Here is a 24113-nt window from a genome sequence, read left to right as displayed (position 1 = left end):
GTCCCTGAGTTAAAATGATCCAAAGTAGCAGGTGCATCGTGGTCATATCACCGCCCTTAGAAAACAGAAATAGGAACAAAACTCGCTCCTTGGGTTAGGAGGAGGGAATAATCCATTTGGTGTGGATTTTGTGGCTTCTCCCACTGGCATCTTTCGCTTTCCATGTATGTTTGTTTAGGGGGGTATCTAACATGAGAGGCACAGCTCCCACGGTGGGAAGCTTGACCAGAACCGGCTGGCTGGGGGAGTAAGATGATGCACTGGGGGAATTAGAGTTTTGAGAGACAGGTACCATGGTTGAAGCTTGTGGACAAAATGCTGCAATTTTTGGGCACCTGTTTGTACCCCAGTGATTATTGACATTGGCCACTGCCTCCCCCACCCGCTCGGCCCATCCCGGTTGGTGGGGTTTAGTAGGTCTCCCTTATTATTGCAGGTGAGTTGTCTGATAAACATCCACCCTCCGCCTCCCTCCTCACCCTGAGGGGGCGGAGGTTTTAGTTTCCCGCCACTCTTTTCATCCTTCTTAAACCCTTCCTCCCTGTCCAATGCTGGCGCAGAATGCAGGTTCGGTTTGGGAGGGGGTCCTTGCCTGGACCACCTCCGCACCAGGAGCTTTAACTTTTTGGTGGGGAGCCCATCCATCAAGTCTCGGGGCACCCCCTTTTGCAGTCCCATTTGCCACAATCCTTGTCGGATTGGGGGTTTCTCCCTTTGTGTTAGGTCGGGGCTTCCCCCCGAAAAAGCCAGTGATTTATTTCCTGGCCCCACTGCCCGCACGGCCCTAGTTTCTACCTTTTGGTAAGTCCTGCCTACTGGCCCATATTTCCTCCCGTAGTTTATTAGTTCCTGAGCTATCTCCCCCCAGGTCCGCACCTTCCTCCCCCACTGCCGCTGTTCGGGGGTTACCGTTCCCTCCAGGGCAGCTGCGATTCGCTCCTCGCGAGGCACATTTTGGATTCTCCCCTGTAATTGGATCCCGATAGGTTTTAGCGAGTCGGGGAGTCCTCTTATTAGCGGCGTCAGCTGCCCGGGTTCTACCGGTAACAACATCGGAGAGCTTAGATTTGGTTTAAGTTCCCGGTCATACATCATTTGCAGGCATGCTGCCTTCTGTACATTTTCTAATAGTTGATCGACCGAACCAGTTATAGCCAGGGGGTCCCCCCTCTCTAATGGATTCAGCTCCCCCGCCCAATATGCGGCCCTCTGGGTCAGAGACCATGGGGCTCGGCGATCGCCCGTGGTGAGGAAGACGCCGGGGCCCCAATACCCCTCTGCTTCCTTTTCCGATAGCATGATCCCATCCCCCCGCAACAGGGATACCCTCCACACATATTCGGTTTCAGACTCCCTTGCCGTCCTAGCAAAATCCTTTCGGAGTTTAGCCAATTCGGTGGTGGTAAAAGGGATTTCTTTGGTTACAACTTGGGGACGGTTGTCGCTATCGTCCTCATATATGTATTCTGTCTTTACTAGCAGGCACATATGGGGGGGGGTTATCCACAGTCCCTCTTAATCGCTTTAAATCTTTCTGGGGATAGATTTGGCATACCCCTTTCTCCTCCAGCATTACCTCCGCCTCAGCGGGGGTGTCTGCCTCCCTCAGGAGCTGAACCCTCCGCTCCTCCTTCAAAATCATATTTTGGCGCTTCTCCCCCTCTAGCGCCCATTTGGCCTCTAGTAATTGCTCTCGCAGCAGTGCTATCACTGCTTGCAATGAAGCGGCCACAGCCTCCGATTGGCAGGGCGCTCATTTCTTGTCCTCCACCACCACTGCCAGGCACGCTCCTAGCACAGTGCAAACAGGAAAATGCTGTGCAGACCTCCTGAGACCTCTGCTTCAATATCAATTGGAGAATGCTGCTGTTATCTCTGCTCTCAACTGAAATGAATAAAATATAACCTGTAAAAAAAGGATTTTGATTAGGTGAACTTGGAAATCTTCCTCCTTAACTACACTATAAAATTAGTGTAATGAGCTGTACAAGTCTTGAAGAGTTGAAGAAAATTACAGCATCATATGGGCTGCTATGAAGGAACTTTACCCCATCCCAGCCACAGCTTCTCCACTGAAGTCTGCAACTGGGTGTTACAGGTCCATTGCACCATCTCCCACCTGATCTCCTTAGACAACTGGCTGCACACAGGCACAGAAGGATTTTTCCTATTTGCAAGCAAAGTAAAGCATGATAAAGTTTCATAAACAATAAAATACACTCCTCAAGCATAAGCTACTTACAAGCTACCTGTAATGAGGTTGCCTTTCTACAAGGGATAATCTTATCAGAAATGTTTTACATAGATAGCTACAGAAAGGTAGAGATAAAATAACAGAAGATTTTGCTAAAAGGACAATTGTCCTATTGAAAGACAGGTAAGCTTTAACTCCCTGAAACCCAAAGCAGCAGCATAGCTGAAAGGTATCTGAATGAACAAAGAGTAAGGGCAGGAGAAAACTGGAGAATAATGGAAAGGGCCTTTGTCTAGACAGTCTACTGGTAAGATAACTTTAGAAATATTCATTGTATCAGGACAGGTGAAAATACACAAACGATTAGAGAAATTAAATACAGCATATAACAGGCAGAATAGTGGTAATGAAGTTACAGGGGAAGACAGATATTTGTGTAGAATATCCCTTTGGAAAGGTCATGGGATTGGTAGACGTCTCTTGTGAGCGAGGACAAAGCAATGTTTCACCCATCTCTGAAAGAAGGCAAAGAAGCAAGCCAGGGAACCCCAGGCTGTACAAGCTCACTTTGGTGAGGAGTAAGCCATCAATATCTCTTGGGTGATATTTCTGGGATCTTTAAAGAGAAGAATGTGTCCAAAAGCAGTCAGCATGGACTTTCAAAGGGTAAAGCATGCCTCACCAGGCTGACTGCCTTCATGATGAAGTAACTGCATTTGTGCCTGAGGGGACAAGAGTGGATGTTGGTCACCTCAACTTCTCCCTCACTATTCTTGTACCCAAGTTAGGACATTACATTCTGGAAGGGCAGACAAACAGATGGGTGAAACACCAGTTGGATGATCACGCTGAGAGAGCAGTGGTGAAGGGGTCATACCCTACCTGGAGGCCAGTGGGACATACTGGGGCATCATGGGGCAGCACAGGGAACACTCCTGGGCCCTGTGCAGTCTGACAGCTGTATCCATGACCCAGAGGAGGCAACTCTCACCATGTTCAGCAAGAACAAATGCTGGATTCTGCACCTCGGATGAAATAAGGCCGGGCACAAGCATAGGCTGGGAGAGGAGTGGCTGGAGAGCAGCCCTGCAGAGAGGGATCTGGGGGTGCTGGCTGGCAGGGGGCTCAACAGGAGTCAGCAGTGTGCCCTGGCAGCCAAGAGGGCAAACTGCACCCTGGGGTGCAGTATAACGAGGGGCTCAAAAGAGGGGATGTTGTGGTTTAACCCCAGTCAGCAACTAAGCATCACCCAGCCGCTCGCTCACCCTCCCTCCCACAGTGGAATGGGGGAGAGAATCAGAAAAAGAAAGTAAAACCCGTGGGTTGAGATAAAGACAGTTTAATATGACCGCAGAGGAAGGGGAAATAATAATAATAATAATAATAATAATAATAATAATAATAATAATAACAACAACAACAACAACAACAACAACAACAACAATAACAATAATAATAATAATAAATAATAATACACAAAACAAGTCATGCACAATCACCACCTGCTGACCGATGCCCAGACCGTCCCCGAGCAGCGATCACTGCCCCCCGGCAAACTCCCTCCAGCTTATATACTGAGCATGACGTCACATGGTATGGAATAGCCCTGTGGCCAGTCTGGGTCAGCTGTCCTGGCTGTGCCCCCTCCCAACTTCTTGTGCACCTGGCAGAGCATGGGAAGCTGAAAATGACTTGACTAGCATAACCACTGCTTAGCAACAAGTAAACCATCAGTGTGTTATCAACATTATTCTCATCCTAAATCCAAAACACAGCACTGTACAAGCTGCTAGGAAGAAAATTAATTCTATCCCAGCTGAAACCAGGGCAGGGGATTATCCCGCTCTATTTAGCAGTGGTGCAGACTCACTTGGAGTACTGTGTGCAGTTCTGGGCCCCACAACTGAAGAAGGATGTAAGGTACTTGAATGTGTCCAGAGGACGGCACCAAAGCTGGTGAAAGGGCTGGAAGAAATGTCCTCTGAGGAGCTCCTGAGGACACTGGGCTTGTCTAGTTTGGAGAAAAGGAGGCAGAGGGGTGACCTCATTGCTCTCTACAGCTTCCTGAGGAGGGGAAGTGGAGAGGGAGGTGTTGATCTCTTCTCTCTTAAATCCAGCGACAGGACGTGGGGAAATGGTTCAAAGCTGCGCCAGGGGAGGTTTAGACTGGACATTAGGAAGCATTTCTTTACCAAGAGGGTGGTCAAACACTGGAACAGGCTTCCTCAAGAGATGGTCGATGCCCCATGCGTGTCAGTGTTTAAGAGGCATTTGGACAATGCCCTTAATAACATGATTTATCTTTTGGTCAGACCTGAAGTGGCCAGCTATTTGGACTAGATGATCCTTGTAGGTCCCTTCCAACTGAACTATTCTGTTCTATTCTGTTCGATTCTATTCTATTCTATTCTGTTCTGTTCTCTATATATACCCGTACAGGGTGGATCCCTCCAGCAGCTGGGCTCAGATGCTCGGTCTCCTCAGTAGCTGCCCTGGATACCAGCCGCCCCAGGTGCATGCACCTGGACATATGAGCCCCCTGAGGCTGCAACCCCATTCCAGATGCTGCTACAGACCACCCAGTCACACACACACACACAAACTCTTAAGTCCAGTCACTCCGGTCTCTCAGTTGCTGGCACTAATGACATACGGGCTGCCTGACCCCATGGTCCTTCTCCAGTTGCTGCACTCATTCCCCCGTGCTCACATGTTCACGCAGAAGAGAGATTCCCCCCCACAGGAATGAGCTAGAAATTAAGTTTAATGAGGAGACAGGACAGACTGCACTGGTCGGGGTCCTCCCCTACACTTCCCATAATAAATCCTGTGCAGCGCAAAAATGCTCTTCCCCTGCATCCCATAATGTGTCCTATGCCCCTAGGCAACAATTCCCTTAGTCCAAATGGTGATCCAGAGAGCTGCTCGCAGTGACTCCTCTTGGTGGGTTTCACACCTGGACAATGGGGCTGACGGCTCTCCCAGGGCAGCCCTGGAAGGAGCCGGGACAAGATGTTCCTTCCTCAAGAGCCTGTCCTTTGGGTTCCCACCTGCCACGGTGCCTCTGTGCTCTTCTCGCTTTGTGGAGATGGGCTCTTGATGAGCTGGTGGCTCTCCTGTGATGGCTCTGGGAGCAGCTGGGGCAGGGTGTTAACTGAGTTACTCCTCCTGCCATTGGTAGTGCCTTCTTTGTGTGTGCAGATGAGCTTCTTCTCACTTAACCTAACACAACCCAACAAGAACATGCATCTCCTGAGGCAGCTGTATTTGCAGGTTACATACCCATGCACTGGTATTATTTAGCATATTTAACATAGCAGCTCATTGGAATTGCTGTCCAGAAATGCATCACGATTAGGGGAAACGCTGTGCTGTTGCACGGGCAATGGCTTCGTTCAGGGCCAGTATCAGAGTCTTGTTTCTAAGACTGTAGATGAATGGATTTAAGAGTGGGTACAGGACAGTGTTCAGCAAAGCCACAATTCTGTTTGTCTCAAGGGAAACATCTCTGGAAGGACGCACATAGAGAGCAATGCAGCTCCCATATGCAATGGCCAAGGTGGTGAGGTGGGAAGAACACGTAGTAAAAGCTTTTTTCCTCCCAGCAGCTGCTGGCAGGTGCAGAATACAGAAAAGGATGCCCATGTAAAATGCCAGAATTAAACATAAGGAACCCAGTAGGATAAAGGATAACAAAACAGAGTCTGTTTTCCAAAGCAGGCTGGGGTCGGAGCAGGACAATGTGAACAAGGGGGAGTTGTCACAAAAAAAAATGGTGGATCTTGTTCAAGCCACAGAAAGTCAGCTTGTAGAGGAGGGCCAGACGGTAACTCAAGACTGGGATGCCTATGACCCAAGCAGCAACAACCAGGTGGATGCAGAGCTGAGGCTTCATGATGGCAGCATAACGCAAAGGCTGGCAGATGGCAACGTAGCGGTCAAAGGACATGACAACAAGTAGAACCATCTCTGTACAGCCCAGGGCAAAATAGAAACAGGACTGGGTAAAGCAGCTGCTTAGTGAGATTGTCCTCCTACCAGAACTCAGGATCACAAAAAATCTGATGCTTGTGGAGGATGTAAACCAGATTTCCAGGAAGGCCAGATTGCTGATGAAAAAGCACATGGGGGTTTGCAGGCGGTGATCTACACACACGAGGAAAATGATGGTTGCGTTCCCCATCACTGTTGTCAGGTATATGAGCAGAAGGAGCAGAGAGAGAAATAGCTGTAGGCTTTGATCAAGCCCTGAGAAACCCTCTAGGATGAACTCAGTAACTGCAGTTTCATTTTCTGCTCCCATGCTGAATTTCAGTTCATCCTGCCGAGACAGGAAGATGGCAAAACCCAAGTGTGATTATTTCACCATCTGGATGAAAGGAATCCTTCCTTCTCTGCTTTTTTCCTTTCTTGCAGTCTTCCTCCTAGATAGCACACAGAGAGAGAGAGTCCTTCAAGCCTTTCTCACCCCCTGATTTTTCTGGTTTACGTTTCAGTTTGAGTCCTCAGAGAATTTGTTGTCGTCTTTCTACCTTTCTCAAACACTCCTAAAGGATTCTTTCTCCAGAAGAGAAGATTTTAAAGAGGCTGCGAGCTATTTCACCCCATTCCTGGCAAATTCCACATTCACTCAGACCTATTGCAAACATCTGTCACACCTATGTGCCAAACTCATCTCTTCTATTGCACAAATGCTAAACCATCAAATGAAATCAAATATGTATGATGAAAGCTATTCTTTCTACTTTTCAGAGGTACTTGCCTTTTTGCACTAGGAATCCCTGAGAGTCTCTTGTTTTCAACATAAGTAATATCCAGCATCTCTTTTGTAATCCCCTGCTTCCTTCCACACCTTCTTGCTCTCTGTTTCTTCAGGAAAGGGGGAGGGGGTGGAATAGGGACCAAGTATAACTTGTCTTCTTTCTTACTCTAAATAATGACTGAAAGGTATGATGACTCCACACAGTCTGTCACACAATCTCATCTGACATCCGTCTGCACTGAAACACAGTTGTTTCCAAAGAGTTGCTCATTGCTATTGCCATCAAATGTCCTGACCTAAACGCAGAGCAAGAGAAGAGTGTCTGGAAGGGATTTGTAACCTTTCTTTTGCATGCCAGTTATAGGTTGGGAGGAACCAGCCTCTAGCGTTTTCTCTTGTTTCCATTGACTCTAGAGGGAGCCTAGGGAAAACCAGTTCTCACAGGCACCTGCAGCCAAGTAGCTGAAACTCACTATTCAAGTCTCAAATCACTCATTTATTAAGGTTTTTGTTTGTTTTTTTTTTTTTAATCAAAATACATATCTAAGAGAAGGAAGCACAAGAAAACTATATGCGATAAAGACTGATGTTTTTCCCTTCATCTTTATATTTGTTTTTAGGCATGGAAAGGAGCAGAGCAGATGACTGCAAAAGTGGGATGATTCCAAAAGCAAGGAGAGGAGAGGGAGGGGAGGAGAAGGTGGGTTTGAAACAGTGAAACAGATCTTCTCCACAGGCTGTGTTGTCCCCTTAGGCTCTGTCCCAGGGCAGAATGGGTAGCACTTGCACAAGGAGTAAAATGGGAAGATCAGTACAGGGCAGTGCTCCATGTTTGCATTGACATTTTAGCTTGGGGCTCAGGCTAGTCTTAGATCCCAAATGCCCGGCTTGTTCTTTGCCTCTAGTCTGGCATAGGGGAAGCTCTGTACTGGGTTCGTGTGGAACATTTTCTGAGATTAAACCACTGGCTGTATTTGAGCAAAAGCTCAAGCTCAGTCACCTACAGCAGTATGAGCGTAGTGAATCAGTGAATGAGAGGGGAGAGTCCCAGTGTCCATTTTCTGGGTCAGTTCAAACACTCAAAGGCTTGTGTCTTCTTACTCTCCTGGATGACACCTCAATTCTCTAAAATTGTTCTTCTCCTGAATGCACTTTCTCAGGGGAACCTGCAAATTTGCAGGCAGCTTACAACAAAGCAGCTTCTCTTCAGGCCCCGCATCGTCAAGCATGCAGCCAGCATATGCCATAGTGAGTGAAGAAAGATAGGGTATGCAGGTGAAGGATAGCCAGGTGAAGAAGGCCTTAGTGTGCCTTTGCACAGAGGTTATCCTCAGGACGGTGCGTATAATATAGGCATAAACCACAGAGGTCAGTGTGAAGGAGCTCAACAACACAGCGGAGAAGAGCGCAACGTTCATGTTTCATAGTAGCTGGTGCCCATGCGGGCTGCTCTCAGCAAAGGGATGATGCCGCAGAAGAAGCAGTCTCTGCAGTGGGCACAGAGGGTCTAATGGCATACAGGATGGTGGGGCTGAGCGTGGAGAGAGATGCCGTTCCCCAGCAGCTAAAGATGAGCATGGAGCACAGCCAGGAGTTGGTAAGGACAGAGTCGTGTGAGGGGTTGCAAATGGCCCTGCAGCAATCGAAACACATCACAACACATAGGTTAAACTCAGCTGTGCGAACGGAGAAGGAGGGACTTGTAAGCAGCAGCAGAGATATCTTAATCTCCAGCATGAGACTGACAAACATGTTAGGGGGAATGACCAGAGTGAGCCAAATATCCAAGAAGGACAAGGTGCTGCGGAAGGGATGCCTGGGGGTGTGGCACTAGTGGTGGAGCCAAAGGATGGCAATGGTGACTGCATTCCCCATGACAGCGAGCAGAGACATCACCAGCAGCAGTGTGAAAAGGAGGGTTTTCAACTCGTAAAGGACTGAAAAGGCCTTCAGGAAAAATATTCTTGCTCCGGTGTGGTTGTGAGGATCCATTTTGGCACCCAGTCAGTTGAAGCTGTGGCAAGGGTAACTAATATTGTGCTTGGTGAAATTTATCTTGTTACCTTTGTCAGCATTCCCTTCCCTTTTCTTAGGTTTCCTCCTCCTTCTTTCGTGGGCCTCAGAGCAGATGCCTAATTTCTCCAGTGTGGCAATCTGCTATACCTCCATTATCCTGCCCAGGCTGCTGGCCAGCTTCCTAACCAGGGACAGAACCGTTTCTGCTCAAGGCTGCATGACACAATTCTTTTTCTTTGCCTGCTGTGTGGGTAGCGAGTGTCATCTGCTGGCTACCATGTTCTAGGATTGGTACTTTGCCATATGCCACCCCCTGCTCTATGCCAGCCTCATGAAGCAGAAGCTCTGTCTCCAGCTGGCGGCTGGGTCTTGGCTAGCAGGATTACTGTCTACCAGAGTCACTGGGCTACTTTCCAACTTACACTTCTGTGGTCCCAATGCAATTGATCACTTCTTCTGTGATTTTGCCCCATTGCTGGAGCTCGCCTGCAGTGACACCACCGTGCTTAGACTGGTTACTTTCATCATCTGCTTTCTGCATGTGGTCTTCCCCTTTGTGTTCACCTTGGTATCCTATATCTGCATCATAGCTGCGATCCTGAGGATCCCAGCCACCACGGGGAGGCAGAAGGCCTTCTCCATCTGCTCCTCTCACCTCATCATGGTCACTGTTTTCTATGGTACCCACGTCGTTGTCTATATGATACCCAGAACAGCCTCACTGAGGCAGCTCAATACAGTGCCATCCTTTTTCTACACCATCCTCACGCCCATGGCCAATCCACTCCTCTACAGCCTGCGGAACAGGCAAGTCAAGGGGGCTCTTGGAAATGCCCTCAGAAAGACTGTGGCCTGCATCGAGAGCTCCTACTAGTTGTGACCCACCAGGAATAAACAGGTTGCAGTTGTGTCAAGTGTGGACAACTCAGAAGTGCATATTTTGTGTACCAGGTATATCTTTAGAAGTGCAGAATCTTGGGACTGTTTGGGGAATGAGAGGCGGGAAGAAAACTTGTGTCTTAAAGAAATACAGGTCTGCTGTTGAAGAGTGTAAAAACCTTCCCTGGCTTTCCTCTGTCTTTAAAGTAACCACAATTGTGATCCTGCAAGTGGGAGCTGTTGAAATGCCACACCTGCCCAGGAGTGGCAGAAAACTTACTCTAAACATGCTGTTTTCTCTTCCGTTACCCAGCCAAGCTGAGGGGTGGGGGTCCTGCCTGTCTGGGATTCCTCAGGACATCTTCATATTGTCAGCGAGAAGGGGGAAGTTGAATCAAGCCCTTCCACTGGACATGTCTAAATCTGAGTAGATGAATCCCATCCCTCCTGTTCTCTGGGCTGTCTAACAGGAGAACTGTGAAAGCTAGTCTGATAGGGCCAGCCCCTCTGGAGAAAAAAAAAAAACAAAACAGAAAGTAGATCCTTCTTCAGAAGAAGGGTACCTGAGCTGGGTCTCAGCATCCCAAATTTTTTAAAACAGAAATCATTATGTTCCATTTCTTTCCTTCTCCTAATCTGACCCCCCTCCAATTCCCCTCCCCCAATGTAATTACGTATTTGTTTCCCACTGGCTGACTTAGATATTGCAACCTGAGTCCTCCTGTTTTCTTCTTTCTTGCAAAAGAGAGTAAGGTCAGCTCATGGGGCATGACTGAGAACATCCACCCCCAGCAGCGGGCTTTCCCCATTTCCTAGGCTGAGGCATGCGCACAAGATGGAAATGTCTCCATCACCCCTGATTTGCGGAAGGGCCTTCAGCCCTGACATACTCCCACAACACACTTATTCCTCCTCCACCCACAGACGTAAATCCCTTCCCACTTCCAGGCTCAAATCATGGTTACAAGAATTTGATGCACTTCAGAAGAGGCCTTGAGCTTCCTGAATCTTCTTGGTGCTTATGGCAATGTTCCTGGCTCCCTCCAGATTTGATGGACTTCCTTTATATAACAAGACTTTATGACAAGCTTTTATGAAATGTTTGCTTTTCTGTCATTCCTGTGTGTTGAAAGAGTAGACACAATAAAGAAAGAAATATCCACCAAAACGCATGCTGAGTGAAGTGCCACTAAGAACCAGGTGAGGCACCCCCCTGGCTGTGGCTTCCTGGCAAGAAGTCTGTCCTGAGAAGGGGATCCAGCCTCTGCCACTCTGGAGTGGGGAATCAGCAGTGTCCATGCCACCGGGCAGAGACTGTCTGTCCAAGCAGAGTTACTGTCTTGTCAGCTTTGAGCGCGAGCTTGAAAATGCTTGGCTGCAGGGGTAGTGCCTGCGGGATTATCATTGCTCCAAAAGAGCAGTCCTTCCAGGTCTTTCTTGAGCAAGAACGGGAGAGTCATGGCTGAGGATGGGCTTTGGAGCCATGTGTGCAAAGCAGAATCGATGAGCAGTCCATCCCCTTAACTCCACTCAACCACTCCAGAAGGTCACAGTGACTGTGCTCTGGTTTTGATTCCCCTAAACCCTCTCTGCTAGGCAGGGGCTCGGCAGGGAAAAATCTATGGCACTGGGCAACACAATTGCCCCAGCTGTACCAGCGTGAGGACACCATCCCTGCGTGTGGTCAAACCATCAGCCTTTGGGTTAACAGCTGAGCACGCTCACCCACCCTGCCACAGGACCCCAGCCAGGGCTGTCCCCGGGCACTGCTTTGCTGACAGGACAGACATCAATGCTGAAGGAATGGGAAGGTTCCTGAGCCGAACGCCCATCCCCAGCCCCATGGAGATGGAAGCCTGCTGTTCACCTCACCTGCAGGGCTGCTGGGGAACACAGGGGTGCAGGGGGAGGCTCGGTGCCTGGAGGACGGGGTATAAGATTTCTGCCTCCATGTGCCCTCCACAGCATGCCCTAGGATGCCATCGGAGCCTGGGGGCACATCAATCCAGGGAGGGCATTTCCCTCACCCTGTTGCACTGCTGCTGCTGCAGAGTTGGGGACAGATGTGGCACAGATGGCTGTTGCCCTGGGTGGCAGAGGAGGCTCAGGGGAAGGGATTTTCTCCTCTCCATCGACCCATCCCAGAGTGGGCCAGAGTGTGGGAGCAGCACCTGCAGCAAGAGCCTCCTTCTGCCCCATTGCCCTGCAGAGACCTTGAAGGGGCAGCACTCTGCAGTGCAGCCCTGTGCCAGGATCAGGCCCCAGCAGAGAGGCAGTCCCAACTTCCCCCACATCAGAAGGATTCAAGCGCTGTTTGCTGCAGAGGGTCCCTGGGCACCCAGGGGAATACAGGACTTGTCATAGGCACATCACGGGAGGAGAGTGCCTCTCCTGCTGGCAGGTGTCACGGGGATGTAGCTCAGTGGCAGAGCACCTGCTTTGCATGTGGGAGGTCCTGGGTTCAATCCCCAGCATCTCCAGGGGTACATTTTGCCCTGACTCCCCAGCCTCAGGCAGGTGCAGGCTGGAGCTCGGGCACTGGTCCTCTCCAGGCCCTGTGGGCCTGCCCTGCCCACCCAGGGCTTGCCTGTGAGGTGAGGAGGGCTGTGGGAGGGCTGTGTGTGCTGCCTCTGCTGAGCCCCCTCTTGGAGGAGAAGCAGGCAGCTGTGCTGGACCTGAGCTCAGGTCACTGCCCTGCACCACAGACCCACCCCACCGCCCAGGGACAATGCTTGGCAGCAGAGTGTGGGGAGACCTCAGGGAGGGGAGAGGTGTCAGCAGCACACTAGGAATCATTTCTGGCTGTGCTGAGAGATGTAGTGTGAGGGTGCTGGTCCAGCCCAGGCGTCCTTTGGGACCAGGGCCACACTGCCCTGGTGGCTTTCCAGGGATAAGGGTCTGAGATTGTCCTGTCTCCAGCTGGAGATCCCATACCGCATAGGGAAGCGCTCCTCTGTGCCAGCAGGTAGGGCTGTCTGAGTTGGACGAGCCTGGGCAGGGCTGTGGGACTCCCAGCTGGAGGAATGACATTTCTTATCCTGACGCTGTCTCCAAGTGCTTCTGCTTCCACCATCACCACTGGCTTAAGCAGAGCCTCAGCTCAGGGCATGTGGAGCTCCTGAGGTCAGACACAGCCCTGCAGAGGCGGGGCTGGTAGGGCTGGTGCCCACCTCTTGTTCCTGGGGTGTTTGGTGTCTCTGTCGATGTTGCGCTGGTGGGATCAGGGAGGCACAGGCCTGTCCACAGCCGTGCACAGGCGGGAAGGGCCAGATTGTGCCTTGGCTGGTCCCCCAGCTAAAACACCCACAACCAAAATGGAGTGTGAGACTTGGCCTTTCACTGCAGGGTGCTCAGCCCCTGGGAACAGTGAGCCCAAACTAAGAGAAATAAGGCTGCCCTCCTGTGGGCTTTCCACAGCCATGCTCTGCCCAGCGTGGGGCAGCAGTGCTGAGAGTCGGGGGTCTCACTGTGACCCCCCTCAGGTAGGTCCTCAGGAGCTGCAGGAGCAAGCACAGATCTGGGGCACAGTGACAATCCTGCTTTGCTGCATAGAATGGACCCAGCCCACAGGGCCAGGCTGTTCACGTCCAAGAATGCCAGGGCTGGAGCTTATCCCAGTGGGAGTTTTCCAGGGGATGGAGGCTGTGCTTGCAATGCCCATGTTATGTCACCCATTACCGTGGGAGTCTCGCCCTGGGAACGCTGCTCTCCCGTGGCAGCTGCCAGCAGGAAGGCTCCAGGGTATGGAGCAGAGGGATGTGTGAGCCTGGGCTTCCTCCAGATCCCCCCAGGGTCCCCCCAGGGGTGGAGGAGCTCCCAGCAGGGAATGGGGCAATGCGGAAGTGGGAGAGGACGTTGGTGACAGCCGCCTCCTGTCCTCTTCTCCTCTAGGGCCAGATCCTGCCGTTGGCAGCAGTACTGAGCTGCAGCAACTCCCCATAGGGAGCCAACACACCTTTCACCCTGCAGCAAAGGAGCCTTTCAGGGAAGAGCTGGAGGGGTGTGCACACCCACCAGTGGGAGCAGGGAGGGCAGTCTAGGCTCCAGGTCCTGCCCAAGTATTAAACTCTTCTCCCCACCTGGCTTCTGTGCTTTTTCTGCCCATGGGTGCTGGGGCTGCTGAAAGCCCCAGCCAAGGGAGAGGGACCGGGGCTCAGCTCCCAGCAGCACCTGTTTTAGGGGAGGGACACAAAATCTCCTCTGCCATGGGAATGTGCCCACATGAGCATCCTCCTGCATGGGCCCTTCTCCAGGCCAGGGGCCAGGCCACGGCTTTTGGCTGCAGCACACATCTCATGGGGATCCTTTCTCCATCCCCTGGCCCTCCAACAGCACTGAGGGAAAGGTGCCCCCATGCCCCCTGCTCCCATCCCTCCTGTACCTGCACACAAGTACTGCCCCGACACAAATCCAAACTGACACCCCTGGCGAGGCAGCAGGAGGGCAGGGGTGGGGGCTGGAGGGGAGCAGGAGAAGGGGGTCCCAGGGCTGCCATGGGGCCTTACAGCCCCTGCTCAGGAAGAAGGAAGCTCTGTGCCTGTGACAAGAGTGCTCGGGGGTCTGTGAGGGCCCAAGAGAGCAGGAACAGCCCATGGAGACTGGGGTCCTGGCAGAGCATGAGGAGAGGGAATTCCAGCCCTGTGTGTCCCAGAAAGTGGCTCTGCACCCTATGCTGGGGCAGTGTGGAGCAGAGCTGCCTCTTAACCATTGTTAGAGCCATTTTGACTAGAAACTGCCTGTGGCCAGCAGGATGGAAATGGCTCTGTCAGCAGGATTATTCCCCAGGCACCAGGGGCTCTCGCAGCCCCACAGCCTGACCCCGAGCCTGCTGTCCCTGAGACGCGCCCCTTCCCTACCACTGTGCCTTTGTTCTCTGCTCCCCCTGATCAGCCTCAGGGAGATGACCCGACACCTGGGCAGGCAAGCAGCAGCTCTGGGTCAAAGCCCCCAGAGACTTTTAATGGGAACCAATATGGATGCACAGTGTGAAAATGGGAATAAAAATAGAGGGAACTCCCAGCCATTTCTGCTGCCTGTGGTAAAGGGAGACGGTTCCCTGGTGCTCACAGCTCTCCCAGCTGCACAGGCCTCTCCTCCCTCCTGCCTGCACCCAGCTGCACAGCAGGGATGGGGTCTCCTGACCTGGGGCTCAGGGAGTGTTGGGCACCAAGCTCCACTGTCACAGCCTTTGTGTCCTCACGGGGATGTGCCAGAGACGCCTCTTCAGCATCATCATAGCCCATGCTCCCCAGGGACACGGACGAGGTGTCTCCTTCAGCTCCAGGGACCCCAGCACTTCGCCGGGAGCGCAGGCTGCTCCCTGAAACAGCAAGGCAGGACATCGCAGTTTGCCCCATGGGGGTCTGTACATCACCTTCCTGCCCACTCCTCACCACATTCAGCTCCTTCTCCCACCCCCAGTCCCTCCAAGGACAACTCCTGGGTCAGGTTCCCCCTTCCCAGGAGCTTTGGGTGTCAGTACGGTAGCAACTTGGGTGGCACCAGGGATGGCACCCCAGGAACCGGCAGCGCTATCTTTCCCTCTCACCTCCGAATGCATCCCTGGGCCCTGCTCCCTCCTCTGGTGCCCTGGCATTTCCCAAGCTCCCTGCCCAGGGGCAGCATCATCCCCAGGGTCAGAAACCTCCCTGGCATCATCATAGCCATCCCCTGGGTCATGTCCGGGCAGGACAAGAACATCTGAAAGGAGAGGGCAGCTGGTGACAGTGAGAAGACACATCCTGCAGAGCAGAGGAGGCGAGGATGCACAGGGACACAGGGCTGACACACTGGTGGTGGCAGCACCACAGGAGACCCCCATGTCCTCCCCGTCTGTGATGGTGACACTCTGTGACACCTCTATCCACCACATGGCTTCAGGGAGATCAGCCCCTTCCTGCCTCCATTACCTGGTGCTGATCCCACACCATCCTCCTCCTCGCTGTCCCCAGGGGAGGGCTGCAGCTGGGTCAGGGACTCCTCTGAATAGGAGCCTGGAGAGATGCACAGCGGGTGTTATGGAGCGAGCCCCACGGACCTGTCTCATGGTCAGCGCTGCTGGGGAAGGGGGACCCACAGAGGCGGGGCTGCATGGGGAGGAGGGCTGGGAATCACCCTGCTCCCCCGGGACAAACACCGTCTCAAAGGTGCTCCCAGAGCTGCCCTAGCGCAGCCCCTTCCCTCACTCCTCGGGTGTCACGTGGGGTGCAGGGGCAGGAAGAGAGGGGCTGTCCAGCTGGGATGGGCAAAGCTGGTTGGGAGGAAGCTCCTCTCCCGGGCCCAGGACCTGGATGCTCTCCCCACAGACCACACGGGCCCAGCGCTGCAGGGACCACGGGCTGGGAGGCTTCAGGGGATCAGCCCTGTGTTGGGGCCAGGGGAAAGGGTCCTGCAGATGGGCCTGCAGGGAAGACCCACACCCACCTGAGCGACCAAACCTTGCATGCTTCTCCCACACCGGGCTGTAACCAACCTCCTCATACACGGCCTCGGGGAAGAGTTCCTGAGCCCTCCTGGAGCCTGGGGACAGAGGCAGGGCTGGCACAGGGACAGGCAGAGGGGTGATGGGACCCCACTGTGCTCCCCCAAACCTGTTCCTTTGGCCAGCCCAGGACTGGTCCGACAGCACAGCCACACTGCACTGTCCAGGCACAGCTGCCACATCCCCAGTGAGGGCAACATTGCTGTGGAGATTATCTGGGGCAGCGTCACCCTCGCATCATCCTTTCGGAGACAGCGCTCATGCCCCTCTGGCCCCTGCGTCATTCCCTGCCTTGTCTGACCTTGGAGCAGCTCCCATGTTTCCTCGCTACCTGGAGCTGCCCCTTATCTGCCCCATGGGCCTATAGCAGGGCCCCTGCCCTGCCGGGGGATGGACAAGGATGGGCAGGGCTGGGCAGAGGGACAGCTTGGGGACCTGACACCATGGAGATGGACTCTACTGCCCCATGCTCCTCCTGCCAACTCCCTTGCCCCAGAGCCCCCTCCAGCACTACCCAGAGCACTGCCAGCCTTGGCCATCTCCACTCTGCCATTTCTCTCCTCGCCCCATCACTACCTCCCCCCACTTCTGGGCTCTCTCCACCCCTTGCTGCTGGTGCCCCATGACCAGGCAGTCAATGGGGCGGTGCATAGGACAGGTGGTAGCACACAGTCTCATCCCCCCAGCTCTGCCTGTGCCCCTCAGTGACACCCCGCAGCACCCCACAGCCCTTCCAGGAGGCATGGTCCCTGGGACTGCTATGGAAGGACCCACCTCTGCGCCCAGCCCTGGCGCTTAGCACTTGCCCAGCCAGGAGGGCCAGGAGCAGGCAGAGAAGGGCCCCCAGGATGATGCAGATGATGACGGGCACTGACACTCTCCTGCTGCTGGTCAAACGACCCTGGGTAGGATCTGCATGGACGAGAACATAGAAGGGGCAACACCAGGCCTGGGAGAGGTGGGGGCAGCACCAGTCCTGACACCCATCACTCAAGGCAGCAGAGGGTAGAGGACCCCAGGGTTGACTAATGGGGAAATTTCCACCCTGCTGAGGAAATTACAGCCCTCCCCAACCCCCTCACCACCACCCCAGTGCCTCCTCCTGGGAGCTTCACACCCCAGCAAGGAGCCCCTTCCATCCAGCTGTGGGTCACAGCCTGGTGCTGGGGATACCCAGCCTCGGGCGGGAGGACGAGTTACCTGCTCGGGGTGGGGATGCTGCTGTCCTGGCTGGAGCTGCAGAGGAGGAAAAGGAGAGCTGGGCTGAGAGGACGGGTGTGCGGGTACTGGGGAGCCTCCTTCCCAACACGCCCTCGGTGTGTCTGGAGATGTCCCTGACACATCCCACCCAAACTGCCCCTCCAGTAGTGCTAGAAAGGGAGGCCAGGACAGGGCCCACGGCCTCTGCTCTGGGCGGCAGGCAGGGTGGCACAGGCAGCCCAGGGGACAGCCCTGGGGCTGCAGGGCCCCACAGGCAGTGGCCTGAGGACACCCAGCTCCACTGAGGCTGCTCCCCACCTGGCACCAGGCTCCTGCACTCTGCAGGAATGGTCTCGCTCTTGGGAGGTCAGGGGCCATGCCAGGACCAAGTGGGTGAACGGCCTTCTCTAGCTCCCTGCCAACACCTGAGCAAGAGGTCACTGCCCTGCCACTCACCTGAGCAGCGCACAGCAGCGTCTTCCTTATGCCGGCAAGCACCACCATCCCCGGGACGGGCCCAGCAGTCCTGCAGGGACAGCTCCGTCCCCCGGCACTCCACCTGCTCCAGCCAGATGGGGCCTTGCCCCATCCCAAATGCAGCCTCATTCAGGGCAAGACAGTTTAATATGTGGAGGAGTGGATCTCACAGCAGGAGATCGATGCTCGGCCTGTCTCTGAGCAAAGGATATTTTGGAGAACACCCCCTCCTCCCCAGTTTTATTGCTGACCATGACATCATATGGCATGGAATACTGATTTGGTCAGCTGGGGTCAGCTATCCTGGCTTTTGCCCTCATTGTCAGGGCAGAGCGAGAAACAGAGAAGGCCTTGATGCTGTGCAAGCGCTGCTCAGCAATAGCTACAATGTCGGTGTGCTGTCAAAGCTGTTCTGGCCACCAAGGAAAAGCACAGCACCACAGGGGCTGCTAAGAAGAAAATTAACTTCATCCCATCCAGACCCAGTAAAATCTCTACCCCTCATTCCATACTGTGTGCATCCTGCTCAGCTCCTACAGTATTCAATACATTTCCATCCACCACCACCACTCCCTTCCCCATCCTTTGACAGGACATAGACACAGCATACTGGGTTTGCCTGGTCTGGCTCTGGTGGACCTGGACAAGTCCCAGCGCACTCCTGACTTCTCCCCTCACTCAGTCAGCCAGAGCTTTTTGAAGCAGTCAACCAGGTTATCAACCTCAGGACAAGGAATCACATGTATCACCAGCCCACACCCACACTGGTCTTACAGGTAGCTGTCAGATCCCCCACAACCCTGGGGAAAGGGAGTTCCCCACCAGCACCCTTTCCCTCTCTTTGGCACCTCAAAATCCAGTTTGCTGTTCATGGGCTCATTGGCTAGTTCCTCTCGCTCACATGGTCTTTGCTCAGATCCTCTGTGGGTCTTCTCCATATGGTCCCCATGCACATATTCTTCTGAAGTTGGCATTTTGTCCTGGTTTTTTTTCATGTTTGCAGACAGCGTTGCCTGTGTCTTGCAGCAGAGAGAAAAGCTAAGAGTCTTCCCAGTTCACCCTGCGTGGCCATCCTGCTGGGCTGGGCTGGAATGCGGGAGCCTCCTAGTCTGATTAGGAGGATTGGGCTCTTCTTTGTATGCTGACAGGATTTGGGCCAAGGGCCCCTTGGTGGCCTCCTGGGAGGGGGCCATAGCCCTCGGACATGTTCCAGCTTGGCTGTGTCCTCCCCACCCTCTTGAGGTTCCCCCCACCCCAGCCCATGTCTGGGCTGCTTCTGCAGCCTGGTAAAGTGGGGGACCTCGACCCACCCTTGTACTTTGCTTTCTATTCACATTTAAACTCTGATTATTCCTTCCAGTAGCTCTTATTAAAGAAGGTTTTATCCATTTGATACCTATGTTGCAAGGGCTATATAGATTCAATTTCTCTGCCTTTATAAATGTTTACATATATCTATATAAATGCATACACATGTATATGTTTATAGAGGTATATGTATTTAAAATATTGTATCTAGTCATAAATAAGTAAAAATATAGTTATACTTATTTGTACACTCAGTTTTAGATATATTTCTAAAAATGTTTATATTGTATATAAATGTACATATTTTTCTATCTGAGCACGTCCTTGCCCAAAGGAGGCAGGCAGCCAATCAAAGGGATGCATGGGAACACATGGGTCTGACGGTGTCAAAGAAATGGCTGCCAGCCAACCACAGGGCAGTATGAGAACCTGTGGGGAATGAGGCTGTCACAAGTGGCGGCCTCCCTGTACGTAATGACAGGGGGCTTCCCTTGCCGACTGCTTCTGGGCACAGCGGGGGGGGGAGGCTCCTCTTGCCAGCCAATCACAGGATTTCCTGAGAAGACGTGGGTTTGATGCTCTCAAGCAATTGCTGTCAGCCAATCACAGAGCAGTGTGATGTTTAAGATCATGGCAGCTCACTGACGTAAAATGGTGGCACCACGTCATAAAATGGCACCACCACGCCCCAAATGGCAGCCTAAACAAAATGGTGGCCAAAAGAAAATGGCAGCCCCGGTGTATGCAGGGGAAGAGACTTCTGGGTCAGATGTACTTCCAGGTCAACCAGAAGGGCTGGCTGCTCCTTCCAGCCAATCACAACCAAGCACGTGACCAGTAGAGGGGAGTGCCTTCCGGGGCAAATGGCCCCTGAGGCAGCTGGGAAGGGGTGGGACTTCTGCTGGCAGCTGGTGGGCGGGGCATGGCGCGTGTCTGCCCTCCGGTGGCGGTGGTGCCTGTGCTCCTGGCGTGTTCCAGGGCCATGACCCAAACGAGCACAAGGAAGGCTCGTGGTGAGGTAAAAATGCTCCTTTGAACCGCTGTCAGAGAACGGGTCACTGCGGTGTCAGAGCTTCAGTGTCTGTGCCTGACGTGAGAACTTTCCCGCCTCCCTGTGCTTCCAGGCTGCACAACCCTTCCCAAAAAACCGCTGCGGGACCCTCCTGGGTCTCGTGGGAAAATGTGCACAACTGTGCTGAGGATCCCCTGGGAGCAGGGACAGCACAAAGCCTTTTCCGCGTGCCTCCTCCCCTGGCCATGGTCTCCCTCTTTGTCAGCACCTGAAGGCCCCCCCCATCTCCTCCCCATCCCTGGGTCTGGTGATGGCAGCTCTGTACTCAGTGGTGCCTCCAGCAGTGACCCCCTCATCTACAGCATGAGGAACCACGAGCTCAAGGGTGGAATTAGGATTACATGAAAGTTTCTGCAATAGTGATCAACTCTCCATCTCTCTCCGCAAACGACTCCCAGGATATCCCATCCAAACCTGGTGCTTTGGTGTATTATCATTTTTATTGTCATTATCATTTAACTTTCCCATTATTGTTACTTGTGGTTATTGTGTTCCTAGAGAAATGTTTGGATTTGTCTCGCTTCTCCAGAGGCATGAACCTGCTCTGTCTCACCTGGAGCCTGGGTAAGAGTGTGCCTAACACCGGGGCGGAGCTGACTGCCCCATAGCCTCTCTGTAATAAAACGGGATCTCCCCCGTGCAGTGGGGAGACGAGCAGCAGCCATCCCCATCCAGCTGGAGCTGCTCCACACCCTGAGCAGCAAGGCCAGTGTGGAGTCGCTCTGTGACCCCAGGCACCACAGCCAAATCACCCTGCAGAGCAGCATCGCCAGCTCGGGGCCCTGCAGGGGTGGTGGGGAGGGGGCGAGGAGCGGCCAGGTAGATGGGAGGAGGGTTAGGGAGAGCTCAGAGCAGAGATGACCTGGGTTGGAAATTGCCTCAGAGACAAAAACACCAGCGTTCACCTAATCCAAGAGAATGCCCAGGGTGTGGGTCCCCTAAAGCATGGTCATGGTGTAGAGCCAGAAGTCCTTGCTGTCCAGGAGCTCCACCAGGCATGGAAAGCAGATGAAGAAGGACTGGTGCTCACGACTGCGCATCCCTTCGTGCCATCGCCCCTCCTCAAGGGTGGCATCGAAAGGGAGGCTGGGACCCTGCGTCAGGGCTTGCATGGAGGAAGCATGACTCAGCCCAGAGTTCCCCTCAGTCCCTAGCCAGGCAGGGCTGTCACCCCAGTCAGTGCAATTGCTCCGGGCACCCAAGAGACAGGCTGGGTTGGGAGATGCAGGGCAGCCAGGATTGACCGCAGCACTCCCAGTAGCCTCTCTGTAGCCAGAGCAGCTCTCCACAGCTGGGAGGAGATGCGCTGCTGCTTTCTCCATGGTCAGGGCTCTTTGGCGGCTGTAGCCACTGGCACTGCCTGCTGGGAAGCCCAGACCTAGTTCTGAGCCCCGGTGCCCTGCACCACAGCTCTTAGTACCTCCCCTCCCATGCCACCATCCTCTCCCAGAAGCACCACCAAGTGCATTACTCCCTTGGCAGGTATGCAGAGGAGCTGCTGGAGGTCTTCTCTGCTCCCCCATTCTGCCCGCAGCTCTGCCTCAGTGTCAGCCCACAGGCACTGCCACATTCCCTCTCTGTTAGGTGCTGGGTGTCTCCACATGCCCTCCTCTGAGCCCATGCAGGGATCCCCAGGGTGTCTCTCTCCTTGGAGCTGTCCACCAATGCCTGGCGGTGCAGCCGCAGGGGATCCCGGTGTTGCCACACTTGGAGAGAAGGTTGTGATTGTCCTTGGTCAGAGTAGGCATCAGGATCTGTCTAGCAGTCAGGAGGGAAAGAGGAGAGCAAGAGACAACGAGGACAAGAAGCAGGAGGGGGATTTTCAAATGAGGTTTAAGGAAAAAAGCCCACACCTTTATAGTTGCTTCATGTTGGGTCTGGGGCCCAGAGATTTCCAAAACTCAAGTGGAGAAAACACTGACCAGCCTGATCTAAGGGACAAGTTCTCCCTGCTCAGAGCAGATTGTGGCACTAGAGACCTCCATTGGTTCCTTCTGACTCCTCTTCGCGGTATCTGTGGAGATTGCCTGGTCTAGTCTAGACTAGGGCACCTCCTGGGGTTGCCCAATACAGGCTGCAGCTGGGTTTGGAATATCTCCATGGATGGAGGCTCCACAACCTCTCTGGACAACCTGTTCCAGTGATCCACCCCTCTCACAGGAGAAAAGTGTTTTCTTGTGTTGAGACGGAAGCTCCTGTGCTTCCGTTTCTACCCATTGCCTGTCACTGGGCACCACGGAGAAAAGTCTGGCTCCCTCTTCTTCATTCTCTCCCATCAGGTGTTGATACACATTGATAAGATCCCCATGAGCCTTCTCTTCTCCAGGCTAAAAAGTTCGAGCTCTCTCAGCCTCTCCTCCTGAAGGATGCTTGTGTGCCTTCATCATCTTTGTGGCCCTTTGCTGGACTCGCTCCAGTAAGTTGATGTCTCTCTTGTACGGGGCAGCCCAGCACTGGACGTAGCTCTCCAGATGTGGCCTCACCAGCGCTGACTAGAGGGGCAGGATCACCTCTCTCGACCTGCTGGCAAACCTCTCCTGAATGCGGCCCAGGAGGCTGTCGGCCTGCTTTGCCACACAGCCACACTGCTGGCTTGTGGTCAGCTTGCTGTCCACCAGGACCCCCAGGTCCTTCTCTAGAAACCTGCTTTCCAGCCAGCCATCCCCCAGCCTGTCCTGGTCCATGGGGTCCTTCCTGCCCAGGGGCAGGACTCTGTGTTTCCCTTTGTTGAACTTCATGCGGTTCCTCTCTGCCCAGTTCTCCAGCCTGCCCAGGTCCTTCTGAGCAGCAGTGCAACCAGCCGGTGTATCAGCCACTCCTCCCAATTTTAGATCATCCACAAACTTGCTCAGGATGCCCTTGGTCCCATCATCCAGGACTGTAATGAAAGGGTGAATAAAATGGGACCCAGTATCAACCCAAGGGCTACCCCACTGGTGATTATCCTCCAGCTGGACTTTGTGCCACTGGACACAACCCTCTGGGACTCAGTCAGTTTTTAGTCCCTCTCATTTTCCACTTAGCCAGTCCATACTTGCTCAGCTTGTCTATAGGGGTAGAATGGGAGACAGGCTGACAGCTCCCTGCATCCTCTTTCTTGCTCTGCTTCAAGGTAAGGTTTCCATTTGCTGTCTTCCAGTCCTCAGGAACCTCACCAAATCCCCTTGACCTTTCAAACATGATTTCAAGTGGCCTTACAAGGACATCAGCCATCTTCCTCAGCACTCATGAGTGCATCCCCTCAGGTCCCAAGGACTTATGCATGTGCGGTTTGTTTCAATGTTCCCTAAGCTGAGACTCCTGCACCAAGGTTAAGTCTTCCTTGCTCCTTGCCTCTGGTCTTGGGGGCCTGGGATTCCTGAAGGTTGGTCTTACCAGTAAACACAGAGAGGAAGAAGGCGTGGAGTACCTTGGCCCGCTCTGTGTTCTCTGTCACCAGGGTCCCACCCCATCTAGCAGCAGGTCCACATTTTCCTGAGCCTTCCTTTTGCTGCTGGCATCGTTGTTAAATCCTTTCTTGATGCCCTTCATGTCCAGATGGAATTACCATCGATTGAGATCGAGATGGGCTTTGGCTTTCCTAACACCCTCTCTGAATGCTCGGGAGGTTCTTGGTGCCCTCCAGAAACCTCCTGAGTGTCTTGTGCCCTGCTGTGCTGCCCCTCCAGCAGATGTCCAGCTAGGTAATCTCTGCCACAAGGACCTGGGCCTGCAAATGAGAAGC

General features: G+C 53.4%; 1 protein-coding gene and 1 pseudogene across 2 annotated transcripts in view; both read right to left on the bottom strand.

The window, feature by feature from the left end:
• Window positions 1–24113, bottom strand: part of LOC309604055 (olfactory receptor 14J1-like) — a 35165-nt pseudogene that overhangs the window by 5739 nt on the left and 5313 nt on the right. The gene's annotated exons all lie outside the window — the stretch shown is intronic.
• LOC309604051 (olfactory receptor 6E1-like) lies at window positions 5549–6497 on the bottom strand (the record flags this gene model as incomplete). The annotated part of the gene is given in 2 exon segments (XM_082338976.1): window positions 5549–5965; window positions 5967–6497. Coding segments are annotated over 2 exon segments (948 nt in total).

The sequence above is a fragment of the Platalea leucorodia genome (genome assembly GCF_965183815.1).
Source record: "Platalea leucorodia genome assembly, contig: HAP1_HAP1_SCAFFOLD_320, whole genome shotgun sequence".
In the NCBI taxonomy this organism is placed as follows: domain Eukaryota; kingdom Metazoa; phylum Chordata; class Aves; order Pelecaniformes; family Threskiornithidae; genus Platalea; species Platalea leucorodia.
This window is presented reverse-complemented; position numbering and strand designations above follow the sequence as displayed.